This window comes from Lithohypha guttulata (assembly GCF_036872675.1).
Source record: "Lithohypha guttulata strain CCFEE 5908 chromosome Unknown scaffold_5, whole genome shotgun sequence".
In the NCBI taxonomy this organism is placed as follows: Eukaryota; Fungi; Ascomycota; class Eurotiomycetes; order Chaetothyriales; family Trichomeriaceae; genus Lithohypha; species Lithohypha guttulata.
In genome coordinates, this window is record NW_027042754.1 from 2384563 (window position 1) to 2400250 (window position 15688).

Consider the following 15688-nt stretch of genomic DNA (forward strand, 5'->3'; position numbering starts at 1 on the left):
CTTCCTTCCCGCACAGCAGCTCTCGTTCGCGATCTCGATCAGCTCCGTCGGATCTGCTGCAATTCAAGAACGCAACTTCGCAATTCCTCCGGTCCACTTGGTCCTCCGCGTACTAGCTGTTCGACGTGCTGATTGATGCTGGGTACAGAGGCAGGCAAGATGGGTATGAAGGTCTTGCGTGGTCTTTCAGTCAGGACTGCTGCTGTCAGAATATTGCCACATCAACAGTCGTCGTCGATCGTGCTAACCTGACACAGTCGAGTCAACAACGAAAATACCTCGGTGATTCCAACGACCTCCATTTCGTACCCAAGTCTCCGATAATCGACCGGCAGAAGCTGTCTGCTGAAGACGAAGACGCCTTGAAACAGGCATGCATCGAAGCTCTCTCTTCTATTCCTCACTCCGATGAGATGACCGATGACCCGTTCCGGTACCTTGCGAGTCAAATCATAGTCAAGAAGCCTCGGGAGCAAGTTGAGAAGGAACAGGTCGCAGGCCTAATAAAACAACCGGAAGTGTCGCAGACAGAATGGCCAGGATCAAGCGGGAATGATACAGCGACGCCTTCGGATACATCCAAACGAGAAACGATCCAGACAAATGCCACGACGCCATTGACCACACCAGGAGTCACGCCAGGGGAAGCTGGAAAGAGATTCTCCGATGCCGGAAAACGTTCAACTACGGCGCAACCTTCTCATCTGCGCACTGAACTGAAGAAGTCTAAAGGCACTGCTGTATATTCGTTCTTGAAGGAGAATCCCATGGCAAGACCGCAGACGGCAAATGCTACAAAATCGTTAACCCATCTCCCGAGCTTGGCCAGGCAGAAGTCAAAGACAAAAGAATTTGATCCCGTCGAACAGAGTACAGCAATATCACTCGGCCAGCCGGACTTCAACAAAAGCCTACCAGATCTCCCGAAGGTCGCCAAGGAGAATCATACCATTACAGACAATCCTTTAAAGGAGAAATCAAAAGGTGGAATATCACGAATGCTCAAGACGGTCCGACTACCACGTACACAACCTCTACCACCAGTTGAGCAGAGAAGCAAATCGACTGACCTTTCTCGAAAACAACAAGCAGCTCACGATCAATCGAAATCAGGAAGACAACCCAAATTTGCACTTTCTTCATTCTTCCACCGGCGCAACGCGCCACCTGAACGAGCCACCCTCGGCTGATATCTAACGACAGGCGTATATTTTGACGGGGTTTTCACGAATTTTACGCAGCGGTTTGCACACTTTGATTTCACCTTCGATTTACTCAAGTATATTTAGCATGGCGTTACCTGGCACATTAGACCCTGGTCTTTTTTTCACGGTGCGATGACCTAAAGGAAGACAGCACTATCAATGACGTACAATTTGGGAGGGGGCATGAGTGCAATGTACCAATTGTGTTTATGGTTCGTTTAGTATATGATACACGATGTGGTTTGACAGGCTAAGCTGCGGTGGCTACCAAAATATCATGGGAAGAAGCCTAGAGGTCTGAAAATAGAATCACGTTCACGTTATTCAAAAGTTAGCTTTGAAATACGAAGCACAATTCGTCCCTTAATTAAGCACGATCTAACATCACCACGCAGTCTGTCAGAGGATATTCATTTACCACCATTGCCAGCGTTGCATGCGTAGTCTTCACGTACCTAGCCGAGTGGACTTGAATAGATTGTAGGACACACGGCTTGGGTAGAGGATGTTCGGGCTGTAAATGGCATCCCAACCAGACTAACCACTTTCAGCTGAGGTCTTCACTGCAAAGTAAACTTATCCGACAGACGAAGTTGGAAATGGGTATCGCACAGGTCACATCGAAGGACACTCACCATCCATTCCGAGTATGAAATAATGGATTACTTTCAAGTAGTGTTCGAGAAAAGCAAAAAGGTAACGTGAATGTGTCAATTATGTCTATTCAGCCACGAGCAGACACATATGCTCACATCCTGGCTTATCAAACCCTCGTGTCTTAATATACACCAGACTTCTGACACAGTATCAATGTACCCAAGCATGTAACTATCTTGTTTATACAGCTTTCTCCCCCAGATCGCGCTCGCCGCTGCTGTGGTCGGGCAGAACTGACGACTTGCGATGGCCAGCGGTCTCGGGGTCATAGTTTGGAGTACCTGGAACCTCACCAGCAAGCTCCTCGAGCGTCTTGCGCTTGGTCTCTGGAATGAGAAGAGTGGTGAAGAGACCTAGAGTGACGTTAGAAGGTATGTCGAAGATTGGAAAGCTAAGAAGACGTACCAAGGAACATGAAGAGAGCAAAAATCTGCATGACGTGGTTCAACCATGGGGATGGGTTGGCTTCAGTTGGGTGACCCTTGACTCGTAGGGGACCAAACACAACCTGAGCAATGATGGCGCCGACCTTGCCCGAGGCAGCGGATAGACCGTGCGAGGTGGATCGGTATCTAGTTGGGAAGCATTCACCAGGAACCTGAGGATAATATCAGTACGGCATAATCGTTTTGCGAGTATTAGATGACTTACAATGAAAGTTGTGGCGTTGGGACCGAAGTTGAAGAAGAACTGGCAGAGGACATAGAGGGCAAGAAGAGCGTTGTGTCCCAAGTGGTTGTAAGCGAAACCGATAACGATGAACAGGATGGTGAGGATGGTGAAACCCATCAACTGAATTGGCTTTCGTCCAATAGTATCGACTGTTGCAACAGTGACCCAATAACCTGGAATTGCGCCAGCGCATACAATGATCAAGTTGCCGATAGCAGCATTTCGGAAGATGTGGTATACATTGCTGCCACCAGTGTAACCGATAGCCTGAAGAATGATGGTGTTGTTCAAACCGAGACCGTAAAAGGCAACATCGAGGAAGAACCATGAACCAGCAGTACCGAGGAGGACCTTGCCGTGTCGCCACTGGCCATAGTGTCGCCAGAAGTCACCCCACGAAGCCTTAGGAGGATCGAGACGAACTCGCGAATCTTGAAGCACAGCAGCTCGGGAGACTTCGTCAGGCTTGCCTTCAGGCAGACCGCTCGTGTAAGCCTTGACATCCTCGACAGCCTTCTCGGCATCTCGAGCAACGTCGAAAGTGTATCGAGGTGTTTCAGGAATGGTCAGACGGAAGTAGAGCGCGATGCAGCCTGGTACAGCACCGAAACCGATGATGATACGCCACATCTTGTCGACAGCAAGGCCACACACGCCGGAGCAGTTCTGAACCTTGGCAGCACTCTCTAATGATCCCTTGAAACCAGTAGCGACAATCAGGGCAATAATGGCAGCGGTGAACTGACCAATACCCTGCATGGCGAACACAGCACCCATCATGGCGCCTCTCCATTTTGTGGTAGCAAATTCAGACGTGATGATGCTGGAAAGTGGATAGTCGCCACCGATACCTACTCCCATAAGTACACGCCAGAAGATCAGGAGGCCCACGATGGAGATAGCTTGCGAGGAGGAAGACAGAGCCTGTGCGAGAGTTGCGAAAATGATAAGGATCAACTCAAGGCCATACATTCGCTTACGACCGACCATATCGGCAAGCCATCCGAAACCGACCTGTCCAATGACTGTACCGCCAGAAGTTGCAACCTTGATAGCAGTGTCGGATGTGGATGGGATGTGACCAGGGTTCTTTTTCGCACGTTGCCAATAGACTACACCCAACATAGAGGTGACCAAGTTGATGGCGAAAATGTCGTAGGCATCAGTGAAGAAACCAATACCAGCGACAGCAATAGCTCGCACATGGTACCAGCCGAATGGAGCCTTGTCGATCTCCGCAAGTGCAAGTCGTCTTCGCTCATTTGGGTCTTGGATGTGGGAGAAGTCGTTGTGAAAGTTGTGGAATGCGGCATTGCCGCCAGCCGTCTTGGTAGCCATGTGGTCTGATACCTGCAGTGAGGAGGCACTGTCCTATGTACTTGAACCGATCACAAATGTTGAACAAGAATGTCAAGCAAAAGTAAAAAGGTGCCAAGTAGTCTTAGCAGTGTTGGCGGATGCTTGGAAGACAAAGTCAAGATAAATTCAGAGAACTCGAGAGACAAGGAACATATATGCAATCTGTATCGCTAGTGCACTCACAGCAGAAACAACCTGCAACTCAAAAAGGCCTTCGTCAGTCATCGATCCTTGTCACACCAATAAATGATGTGCATTTGAGCACGCACGAGTTGAGAAAGACGCATTCTTGAGACGATATGTCACGGCGTGAGTGGATCGAAAATTAGGTAGAGGCAGATACACGATGGAAGTTGCTCCATCGGGCTGCCCTTCTACATCGAGAATAGAGCTGCACGCAGCAAGCCAATAATCAAGCTTCTCATCAGACGTTGAAGCTCAACCCTACCAGCGGCGTTGGCCTGGCCTGCGCATGCGACTCCATTGACGAATCTCCAGAAGTGGTTGTTCTAGCCTTTAGGCATTCGCTTTCACGGAACCATAGGTGAAATCAGCACTTAAATTGCTTCGTGGCCACCTTCGGAGTCGCGATACTGTGAGTGAGAAATATTTTCATTACATCAGGTTGTTGTAGAGCCACAAATCCTGTCTATTCGAGCATAACGAGGAAGCTCGACCAGCGAGGATTGAGCCTCTGAACTCCCAGCCATATTATACCGAACAAGTAATACTCTCAGGTGCACAGGATCTGCCGATAAGAAGAAAAAACTTCTTATAATCGCATGAGAAAAGTGAATGTCTTCAAGACACTATTCACGGAAACCAGTCTCTATTCAGTATAGTCGATGGCGAGGCTCCGAGTGCTTCTGCTACCACGTGGGTGCAATGATTGGCCAGCATCGCACCTCAACAATGAATGTCGATCGAGGTGCTTCCAAGCATCTTTTGGCGGTGTCTTGATGCGACTTGACTATGCAGCCAATTTCTTATTCTCCCTTGGCTGACAGTATCCGCCACGAACATGCTTTAGCGAAGACTTTGGCGAAGCATTTCTGGGCGTCCTGGGCGCATGAACGGTCAAGCTAAAAGTCGTCGGTATAAACGTCGCGAGCAGCCGAAGATAGAATTCGGGTGTTTAAGAAATGGACAGTCGGGCAGAACAGGCAGGTTTGTCATGGTGCAGAACTGTATATGGAACCATTGTGCATTCGTACACATAATTCTGTAACTAAAGCTACTGCTTCAAGGCTATCGAAGTCAAACATGTAATCGACTACCAAATTTGTGGAAGCCACAATGAATTGTGATCTAAACTACAAATCGGTCATGGTCAGATCAAAATCGATAAGACTTCCAGCCGTTTTGGGATGTGGCAGAGAGATCTTCGAAGGAAATGCTCCGGCAAGGATGAGCACTTGAGCTGACGCGAAGCTAGAATCGGCTATGGGTTTCCGACAGAACTTCTAAAGTCATCAGAATGCTTGAACGACGTTTATAATGCTTCGATCGACCCGATGATACGATACTGGCATTCGTCTTCGTACAAAAACGCCTCTTCACAGTTAAAAGGCGATCGACTACCTGCCAGAAAGGATCTGGATGATCATCATCGCCTGTGTCATGCGCCAGATCGTGCAGAGAGCAGGACTCTACTGCGTCGCTTCCGCGGCCAGTCAATTACTACACGTGCTCGCACGTGTAGACGTCTGCCCAGACATTTATTGACCAGCCCTCGTACAACCACGACCTCGCACTGCGCTGTAAGCCTTTTTCAAGAATGCTTGGCTCCATTCGACAATGCAAAGTTGTCCAAAATACCCGAATTCACGGAGCTCTTCTCTGGCCACGAAACTGACACACACAAACTCCGTATCGATTCAAGAGCCATGGACTCGAGGACTGCGAGCCAAGACTTGGCTTGATGCAAGACGAAGATGCGACAACTTTGTCGATGTGTGTATTGAGCCTTCTGACCACGACCTGCAACCATATACGCTATGTCTGCGATATTCGAATAGCAACTGGTTCGGCTAATCGAAGACCGCACGTTTTGATTGAGGCTCCGCACTCTGCAGTCGTCCCGTCTCCTAAGATCTTACCTTAACTTCAACCCTTCTGCATCCACATCATCGAACGCAGGAGCGCGAAGGTCGGCAAGAGCAACCACTCGCTTTGTCGCAGCGTGCAGCTATCTGAAGGACGCCTTGCTGACCACGACGTGGCTTGCAGCATCAATGCCTAGCTGAAGGAATCGGTTCGTACACTAGCATTATTAAACATCGCATTGTGGTAAGTCGGAATGGTGCAGGGTCCAGTAAGTAGAGAACATAATATCTGCGCGTTCTCCTGTTCCACAGATGATAGATGATCGAGGCCAGACGACCTACGCCTTGATCAGAAATCCTGAATACCAGTCTCACCATCCAAACATGTCTTCTGCTCGCCCTCCCTCGGCGAAGAATCAGGCTGCTCTTCATCAAACCACTCTTCCTGTAACTCCCTCTCCTCCGTCTGCCGATCATCATATTCCTCACTCTCATCGACAGCGCTGTAATCGAAATCATCATCCTTGCCAGCCACAAAGCGCTCTGTCATGGCGTCTACCCAACGCCTCTGCGCTTCGTCCTTGGTCAGCTGTTCGCCTGCGTCCTCATTCGAGACATGTATGATTTCGCCGTTTGTTGTTTGTGTGTAGGAATAGGAAATATCGTCAGCATGCTGATGGACATCCTCGAGCTTGGCCTCGGACCGAAGCAAATCTGCCTCTAATGAGCCGGCATATCCTTTCTGTCGAGATTCAATTTCGCGCTCCGTGGGTGTCTGGAAGCGACGAATTAGTCGGTCGTAGAGAAGAGGATCTGATATGGTCAGAATGTGTCCTTTTCGTCACGTCATTTGTCCATAGTGTAGATGAGATGCTGAGTGCGTATAGCGTTCGCCTGCAAGGATTCCTGCGTCTGTTACCGTTTTACTTACTTGCAAGTTCCAGCGAAAAATCAAAGTAGTCGGGATGTCGCTCAAGATAGCGCTTACGTCTGTTCTTGATACGGAGCTGTGGTGGGATCGTCGAGTGCTGATTTACGCGTATCGTAGAAATACTTGGCAGCTGGTCATCCATGATGAAGGGCATATCGCAAGGCAGACTGTGTGGTAAGCGTGATTGATACCGAAGCAGTGTTACGAGGAGGCTTGATTTATGATGCTACGAAATCAGTACTGAAACTTGGTGGCTCTTTCTTCGATGTAGAGAACCAGATCACGGGGGATTAAGTGCTGACAAAAGCAAGTGGCGAATGAGCGGAGCACGGTTTATTCAGTGAATATTTCTCTGTGAAGGATCTTGGTTTCAGCTTCGAAGAAGTTGGAATTTGCTTCTAGGCTGATGGTATCGAGAAGACAATCTATAAGGACCAGAGACTATTCTGAGTATCTCATGGTATCTCATCTCATCTTATTTATCTTTTGGTTCTACCCACCTGCCACATCATGACACATCCGTTCCATCATCGTCATTGTCGTCGTTACATTTCACGTACAGTAGCCTGACCGATTTAGGGCGACAAGTGGTTTACTTGAACACCTTTCCGTCAGCCCACTCGTAGGTCTTTCCGTTGACATCAATTGGCTGATCCCATGCCCACATGTCCTCAAGGAACTTCTTATCCTCAGGCTTGCCAGCATCGAGCTTGGTGAATTCGTAGCTCTCCCAATCTGGAGCGACATCGAAAGCTGGCAGAGCCTCTGGACCTCGTACCATGAATGCACCACGAATGACAGAGTCATTGGTGACACCATAAACGGAGGCAGCTCCAAAAATGTACTTTCGGCTGGCCTCGAGACGAGCAAAGAAACCACCGATCAGGTTAGAAGACATGAAAGTCATGGTCAATTCGTCGTTGTACTTATAATCAACTCGCCACAAAGAGTATTCCTCTGGCTTGTAGTGTTCCCAGAACCAAGGAAGAGCGACCTCTCGGGTCTCCTCGTTGGAGTACTTTCTCTTCCAGTCGTCCATGATGAGCTCAGGCTTGCCAAGAGCTTCAAGAGGGTGCTTTTGCTTCGGCTGCTCTGGCTTTGGCTCGTCGTCCTCATCATCGGCCGGCTTTGAGGCTGGTTTCTTCTCAGTCTTTGGAGCTGGCTCGGCTTTTGGCTTGGCCTCCTTCTTGGGAGGAGTGTACTTGACGGCCTCCTCAACCATGATGGGCTCTGGAACCACGGCCTTCCATACAGGCTGGTTAGTGACAGTCTCGTACCATCGGGTAAGAGAAGGGAACTTCTCTCGGAACTCCTTGTCCCAGACGAACTGGAAACCGCGAGCCATAAGAGAGGCACCAAACAAGTCAGCCAAGGTAATTCTTTCGCCGACAAACCAGGTGTTGATCAAGAAGTGGGTCTCGAGGACGGCAACAGCCTCTAGGGTGGCGTTCTTTGCATCTTCGACGTTCTTCTTGTTGTATGGGTCTCTACCGATCAAGGGTCGGAACCAGTTGCCCAGGTTTGGCAGGACTTCGGAGTTGGCGAACGACATCCATCGCACAATTTGAGCATAGTCTTGCTTAGTCTTGCCTAACAAGGTCGTCTTCTCGTTCTGGGATGTGACTATCGGAGTTTGTTAGTTGTTGTTGCAGCACTTCAAAATTGGTAAAGCTAGTTGGTGAGCAACATGAAGCGATCAGAATTGAAAAAAGTCAACAAGAATGTTATGCCAGGGATAACTGAATGTGATAATATGACTCATCCTATAAGCAAATCGAGGTGTAGACCGGCGAACGTACAGTAGATTGCAATAGCGATAACCTCAGAAAGGACCCAGCCATTTGCTGCCTCAAAGGTTGGGACTTTCTTCAGAGGGTTCAGCTTGGTGTACTCAGCGGAGAGGCCTTTGCTAGGGTCGGTCTGAACATATTCGATGTCGAGGTTATTCTCCTTCGCAACGGCCAAGCAGACCATGGTCCGGGCATTGCCCTGCGTTTGATGTTAGTAAACTGCCAACAGTCATGCAGTAGGTTTCCACCTACATCAAAGCCATACAGCTTTCCGAAAGACATCTTGAGCGTGTCTAAGAACTTTGCAAAATACTGTAAAGAGCGTATGAAACAACTTTGCAGGTGGGTAAAAAGAAAGAGTGGGATAAAAAACTGCGCCGTAAGATGTGTCAGCCTTGCTAAGCCTTGTCACTGGAATGGCCGTCGATAGTGTTTGACAGCTATAGACACTCATCACTTCGCTATGAATTGATCATCGGACCACCTCAATACTCGAGCATCAAGCGACTACAACCAGTTCCAGCGATGGCGCAGAGGCCATTGTCGTCGGTATTAAATCGAGCGACATGGACCTGCCAACGATGTCGAACCAGTCAGTGGCCCCAACGGGCACAATATACAAGCACAGCAGCCATACGAGAGCAGATGGAGATTCGAGCAGCCCCCGAAATCGATTTTGAGCGTACGCGAATGGATGCCCCAGCTCGAATCTTGCCTGCGTCACCTTCCTATTTTACTGGGGCTCCTATGTTCACAGACGACCTCCTCGAGTTAGAGTCTTTAGTGAATGAATACGGGCGTGTGCCGCAGGTTGATCCAGACAAGGCACCACGCATGGCTTGGTTGCGTTTAAGTCAATATCGAGCCAGTAGTGGAGAGCGTGTCAGGGCATCGAAATACGCACAAATCCTACGCCTTCTCACACGGCTCAATCGAATACACCCTCAATTACGACCCGAGGCTGTCAGTGACACCTTGCTAAGATATCAAAGACCCGGTGCGGCCAAAATCCAGCAAGCGACTCCCGGAACGATAGACGCTTATGGCAGGTCAAAAGGAGTCGGACGCAGGAAAGAATCGTCTGCACGAGTCTTTCTTGTCGAGGGCAATGGCGAGGTTTTGATCAATGGAAGAAGCCTTATTGATGCATTTCCCCGTATACACGACCGCGAGAGTGCCTTGTGGCCATTGAAGGTCACAAGCAGGATTGACAAGTACAACGTCTTCGCTCTTGCTAATGGTGGTGGAGTTACTGGGCAGGCCGAGTCTATTACACTCGGTCTTGCGAAAGCGCTTCTTGTGCAAGAGCCTGCTCTGAAACCTATATTGAGACGAGGTAAGTCATCCTATGTTTGACCGTATCAGGGTAGTGCTAACTTCAGTGACAGCTGGTTGTGTCACACGAGATCCACGACGTGTCGAAAGGAAAAAGCCTGGTCGACTGAAGGCAAGAAAGAAGCCAACTTGGGTCAAGAGATAGTTCTGCGCTACCAACACTATCTGCTCTTTCGAAGCCGCGCAATCAACCAGTCGCATCCGGAATACAGCGGTGTTCTTGTGGGTGCATCAGCGCAGCTTGTGTGTCCTGACACTTCAGGCTGTTGGTGGCTATGCCCATGCTTATACAATTTGCTGGTCTCACAACAACTGCTACAACGGAAGAGACTGCGAGACAAGACGTACATTGATACAAATCCTGGTCTTACGAGCATCGCCTCAGACTGATACACCTAGATCAACTCCTTACTCAACACCAAGCAGAATCAGTATCCGAAAATGTTGGCCCAACCCTTCACAGCAGTGGATTTGATGTCCATTCCAGGTCTTTATCTTTTATTGACACAGAAACACAATCCCGTCGTTTAGCCTGATTTACTTTTAGTGTTCCCGAGATGATGTTGTTGTGCCACTGGAAAGGAAGCCATCACTAGCTACGTGTGCGAAGCATGCGACGTCTGTTCTTGTTCAGTTGGGAAATTCGAAGGGACAATAGCAATGTTGAGGACAGAGTTTGTATGATAGAGTTTCAAGGCTCTCGGATGCATACCGTAAAAGCGCGCAGCACTAAGAATGCACATCATTCGACGTGCAGCTGGGTCCGCCATGGCTGCATGCTCCCTTGCAGCAGGTGAAACAATGCTTTTACACAGGATTGTTTCGAGTCCACTATGCCACTGCAAATGCGACTGGTTCATTTACGGTAGTTATTTCCAAATTAAACTTCGTACTGCTTGCCTGTTTTCCTCGTGTCAGACACAACCGACCAATTTACTCAAGAGTACATCAAAGCAAGCTGTTCGAGATCTTGTAACCACGTAATGTGAAGGTGCGGCAGCTGTGGCTTTTCCAAGTGGAGTTTTTGGTATATTCATCGCCGCCGATGCTTCTGCCGCAAATCTGACACTTCGATCATGTTAAGTACTATGTCCTGTGCTCTGTGGCTCGCAGCGCCTTTGTGCTGTTACAAGATCACGGCCACGTTGGCCTAAGAAGTGCGTGGTTGCGTGTGTATCAGATCATTCAAGTTATCGCCTTGATCCTTAGCCAAGCCAACAGCCATGATCATCAGCCACATCGACTCTAACCCTAAAGAGCTCAACATCCGCTTCCGGATATGCTGTATGTAGTACTATCAGAGTGCGCTCTCTTTGCTTCCGGTCGAGCACGCATTCTGCTTCATCCATGACAACGGTACATACTTCAGATATATCGAGTACTTGTTGGAACTTTCGACTTGTTTGGAAGCATACATAGCCTGCCAGTCAAGGTCGAATGCGTCGTGACTATGCGCTCCAGCCAATCTGTATCATGCAAGGCCCTGGCTCTACCCACACGCGCCACACATTTATCCCCACTCTTACATGCCCCTGGAATCTTCCTCTTTGCTGTCGCCAGTTCTTGCTTCCTTGGAAACCAGACCAGAAAGATACACTTGGTGCCTTACTTTGCACTACTTTACCGATTTTCCTTGTTACTGACCTGCCAGCATGTGCCGCTACCTGCACCATTGCTCTATGTTTCGAAAGCCACACTGAATGGCCATCACCCTCGTGGCATTTGGTCGTGGGAAAGATAGCTGCTTCAGCTTGTTCTACCGTATCCGAATGCCAATGTCAACTTCATGCCGGGAGCAAGTCGTTTTATTGGGAGTCCGCTCAGATCTGAGAAAAAAAGCTTTTAGTCCGGCCAGCACATTGCATCAGAGTTCAAAACATCTCTATCTCGCCAAATCTCTGTCTCCGGACTCTTTCATGCATTGTGATTGCGCCCGCCACTTCTTAGGAACCAACCCTCTTCACCTGCCGCGTTTCACCTCTCTTCCTTGCAGGATTTGTTCGCTCGTTGTTCTTAATTTACACTCTTTGCAGCTCTTCAAGGTCCCGCATCAGCCGAATTCTAGCCTCCCCACTTCCATCCACATCCACTCTGACTCGTGTGTGCCTCGTTACTGCTGATCTCATCTGGAAACAACAGTGTGAAACGAATCGCTCTTGCGTATCAGCAATCGCCCGTACACTTTCCATCCTACCGCAGTCCTCGACCTCGCCCGACCGAGTGACCTGGCGTTGCATTATCGCTGACCTCAGTTTCAGCAAAGAGCATACGCAACTCCGCAAACCGTCTTTAGTCGACCAACTCACATTGTCACTCTTTTACTACCAGCCGCCGAAATCTACGCCTATGGCACATAGCGACTGGGTACTGGCTTTTCCTCTAGACGTGTAATCGATCACGATACTTTCTCTTTGTTGGGCAGGAGTTGTCGGGCATTCTCGCGTCAGGCAGTAGTAGTAGCAAACCTCGTTTTGATGTCAGGCCGGTCGAGCCAACATCGTTCTGGACTCAACTTATTTCGAGGTCTGACCAAGGATACGTGGCGGTGCAGGTTGGGTCGCTCTCAACAGATCTCATACCGTGATTGAGTGCTGTTCAAGTTGCGACAAAAACGCAGATCTGGCGACTGTTCTTAAATGGATGGAGGTGAGCGTAGGCAACCGCAATACGGCGCTCAATACCAGTTGTCAGGCTCTGGTCGCCCGGCTCCGGGCCAGCCGATGGGCCCTCCTCCTCAAGAACAATTCACGCGCACGGCGTCTTCACCATCGCGTAGAGGCATGGTCGCGCAACCAAGTGGGACATCCTACATGCCAGAATATGGCTATACTTACCAGCAACCACAATTTTCCCACCAACTCCAATACCCATCTTCATACGTACCAGATCCGTCGCGAACGCACCAACTTCAACCAAGTTCAGGTCGGCAGGATTACACAACATACGGTCATGGATCAATGCTACCACCCGTAGCTCAGCACTCAATGTACGAGGGCATGCCTTCGTACCAACAGCAGCGCCAATCGACTGCGATCGAGGTAATGGCTGGACAGTTTGGGAGCGGAGGTCTTCAATACATGCAACAAAACGACCCCGCGAGCAATGTGGCAGGTGGTTCGGCGCCTTCTCAGTATCTGACCTCCCAGGCAGAGCAGCAGCCATATGCGTCGATGTCATTTGCTAGGCCACAACTTCAGCCTCCATTCACACCCTCAACCTCCGAATACACGGTACTAGAACAACCGACGCCGCAGCAGACTGTAGAGGAGGTGGGGTCACGCCAGGCTACTGAAGAGGGCAAAAGACAATATGAACTGCGGCTTCGCGCTACGTTTGACGCAATAACTGCCGGTAGAGTCCGAGAAGCGAGTGACCAACTCCTTGATATTACAGAATGGCTTTTCGGCTCTGTACGTGCTCTTGGTAAGTGCCGCAGACAATAGATTTCTTCGTGACTAATTCGTATCAGGTCTGCACCACGATGACGAAGAGACTCACGCTCAAAGGCTGGTGCTGTGGCGTGAGCTAAATCATGCCTGGGAAGCTTTAGGTCAGAAACAGAAATCTATCACGGAAACCGCCATCAGAACCCAACAGCAGCCTGCTGAATACTTGACGGCAGCTGCGCTACAAAGCTTGATCGACAAGCTGGTTCATTTGTGTGACCAAGTTGAGAAGTTTGGTCTTGTCGACTACGAGATGGGTCTGTGGGAAGAGCAAATCATTGACGTTTTCATTCAGTGTTTAGATCTGCTTTCCGAAGAGCAGACTCATCTAGGACCTGGATCGCACGAACGTTAAGCCACGAAAGCGCAGGTCCCGGCTCTTTTGCTGAAATTTGTCCCCGTCTTATAGGATGGCTACAAATTGCATTCCTGGCGCATTGCATTTTATGCTGTCGGGGTCCTCCCGACGCTCTCATTACGATGATATGATTGATGTCGCAATCAACGATGTACGAATATGCTGGATCGGCAACGTCATGTAAGGATTAATACTTCAAAAGTTTTACTGTCATACTATTTTGCGCTGAAAACTACTTACGGCAGCGCAATTACAAATCTTGTGCATATATACTTGGAAACGTTTGATGTTAGGGAGGCACTTCTGGATCCTTTGCGGTTGATAATTACGGACAAAAATACAGAAATAGGCATCAGGTACGGTGGGCGTTCTCCGTCTACACCTTACATCGATCTCTTGCGGTTGACCATTCAATTTCTGCTCGGCTTGTTTGAATGAGATGAGACATGACTTTCTGCTTTGACGGCTGCAGACGTTACGATATTGACTCTGAAACCCGATTCTGAATACATTGGAAGGTGGGAAGTGCTACGAAGGCTGGAAGCGCCCGATAGGCTTGCGATGGTATCAAGCAGCGGCAGGTCAAGGGTAAGCACGAACGCTGGCTCGTGAAACCAAGGACAAGCTGGAGTACGAGTACACGCCGGGCGTGCTGTCTGTCAAGTCTTAGCCCGGTGAGATAATATCTATTGGTCACTGCTGGGTAGTCGTCGCTGCTAGATCCTTGTCGTGCATGCGTTAGCTATGTCCAAGCTATCCATATGACGCACACCATTCGTGCTTGGTTGGATCTGTGCCTTACTCTACAGCTGTCTTTCTCTGCTTGCTGTCCAGGCGTTACTGCAGTTTCGACCATTCCACACCACTGTCCGACAACAGGCTTGATTATTCAAGGCGTGCCTGAATCAAGAACCCTGCGCGTTGTGTTTAGGTTTAGGCTAAAAATCCCGAATTTCCGGATCCCTTTGCATGCATGGTCGAGCGAAGCTTCCAAATACCGAGATGGGATATTTTCGTCCCACTACTGTACACTGCAATGCATGGCAATAAGCTAACCTTTTTCATTCTAGCTCAGCGCAGTCAGAACACAGCAGCTCATCAGAATGTCACGTCGTCGTATGGGTATGTGGATGCTTACGCTGTATTTGACTGTACTCAAAACGTCCCAGTTTGCGCTTTGACCTTCAGACCGCTCATGTCGACGATTGACTTTGAAGCGAATCGCATCTTCCCTGGCTGAGTCCTGCAACACGACATTCCGCAGTCCACAATGACATCGCTTAGCTCTACAGGGCATGAAGGAAGCTTCAGTTGAAGTTGGGGTGACCATGCAAAATCTCTCCCACCTCCTGGCTGCAGGTACGCTCGAGCGAGTGCCTCGCTCCCGGAACATATCACCGCAGGTACCGAACTTCGTCAATCTGTCCACCACATGCACAAGATCCAGGATCGCGATTTCTTCGATACTATCTAAGCGAAGAGATGGAAGATGTGCTTGTCGCGGTATGCTTAGCAGACTACCGTTCAGCCTGCAACGCTGCCTATGCGCAAAGGCCTACGCACGATATCGAAGATTGTAACGCCGAACCTCTATCGCCCGACGGTCTGACCGCAACGTACTCGAGCGCAATGCACGTTGATTGATGGTGGATTTGTGGCTGCATTTGGATGCGCTGGCACACCCCCACAGCAAAAGCGTCAGGTTACCACCCCAAAATTGCCAGTGTGACCCCGTCACTTTTGCTATGGGGGCCGTGGCTGGCAACATGAGACCTGCAGCACGGAACACAGATTGCTGATCACTGCTGAAGCAGAAACCAACCACATCACAGCTAGAGAAGCGGCCGCTCTGGCGAACGCCCTCGCGCCAGAATGCCCGGTCCCTTTTTT

General features: G+C 49.4%; 6 protein-coding genes across 6 annotated transcripts; 3 read left to right on the forward strand and 3 right to left on the reverse strand.

Moving 5' to 3' along the window:
- Window positions 1-159: 159 nt before the first annotated feature.
- Window positions 160-1190, forward strand: LTR64_007362 (uncharacterized protein; the record flags this gene model as incomplete). The annotated part of the gene is made up of 2 exons (XM_064901682.1): window positions 160-163; window positions 229-1190. The coding sequence occupies 2 exons, from the start codon at window positions 160-162 to the stop codon at window positions 1188-1190; spliced, it is 966 nt and encodes a 321-aa protein (XP_064752758.1).
- Window positions 1191-2042: 852 nt separating this feature from the next.
- PHO5 (acid phosphatase pho5) lies at window positions 2043-3872 on the reverse strand (the record flags this gene model as incomplete). Its single annotated transcript, XM_064901683.1, has 3 exons — window positions 2043-2215; window positions 2268-2460; window positions 2514-3872. 3 exons carry the CDS (start codon window positions 3870-3872, stop codon window positions 2043-2045), a joined length of 1725 nt encoding a protein of 574 aa, XP_064752759.1.
- Window positions 3873-6287: 2415 nt separating this feature from the next.
- On the reverse strand, window positions 6288-7011 carry LTR64_007364 (uncharacterized protein; the record flags this gene model as incomplete). The annotated part of the gene is made up of 2 exons (XM_064901684.1): window positions 6288-6751; window positions 6870-7011. 2 exons carry the CDS (start codon window positions 7009-7011, stop codon window positions 6288-6290), a joined length of 606 nt encoding a protein of 201 aa, XP_064752760.1.
- Window positions 7012-7461: 450 nt separating this feature from the next.
- On the reverse strand, window positions 7462-8941 carry TEF4 (elongation factor EF-1 gamma subunit; the record flags this gene model as incomplete). Its single annotated transcript, XM_064901685.1, has 3 exons — window positions 7462-8492; window positions 8669-8858; window positions 8912-8941. 3 exons carry the CDS (start codon window positions 8939-8941, stop codon window positions 7462-7464), a joined length of 1251 nt encoding a protein of 416 aa, XP_064752761.1.
- A 363-nt stretch (window positions 8942-9304) lies between these two features.
- On the forward strand, window positions 9305-10139 carry MRPS9 (37S ribosomal protein S9, mitochondrial; the record flags this gene model as incomplete). Its single annotated transcript, XM_064901686.1, has 2 exons — window positions 9305-9995; window positions 10048-10139. The coding sequence occupies 2 exons, from the start codon at window positions 9305-9307 to the stop codon at window positions 10137-10139; spliced, it is 783 nt and encodes a 260-aa protein (XP_064752762.1).
- Window positions 10140-12978: 2839 nt separating this feature from the next.
- On the forward strand, window positions 12979-13795 carry LTR64_007367 (uncharacterized protein; the record flags this gene model as incomplete). Its single annotated transcript, XM_064901687.1, has 2 exons — window positions 12979-13417; window positions 13464-13795. 2 exons carry the CDS (start codon window positions 12979-12981, stop codon window positions 13793-13795), a joined length of 771 nt encoding a protein of 256 aa, XP_064752763.1.
- Window positions 13796-15688: the final 1893 nt, after the last annotated feature.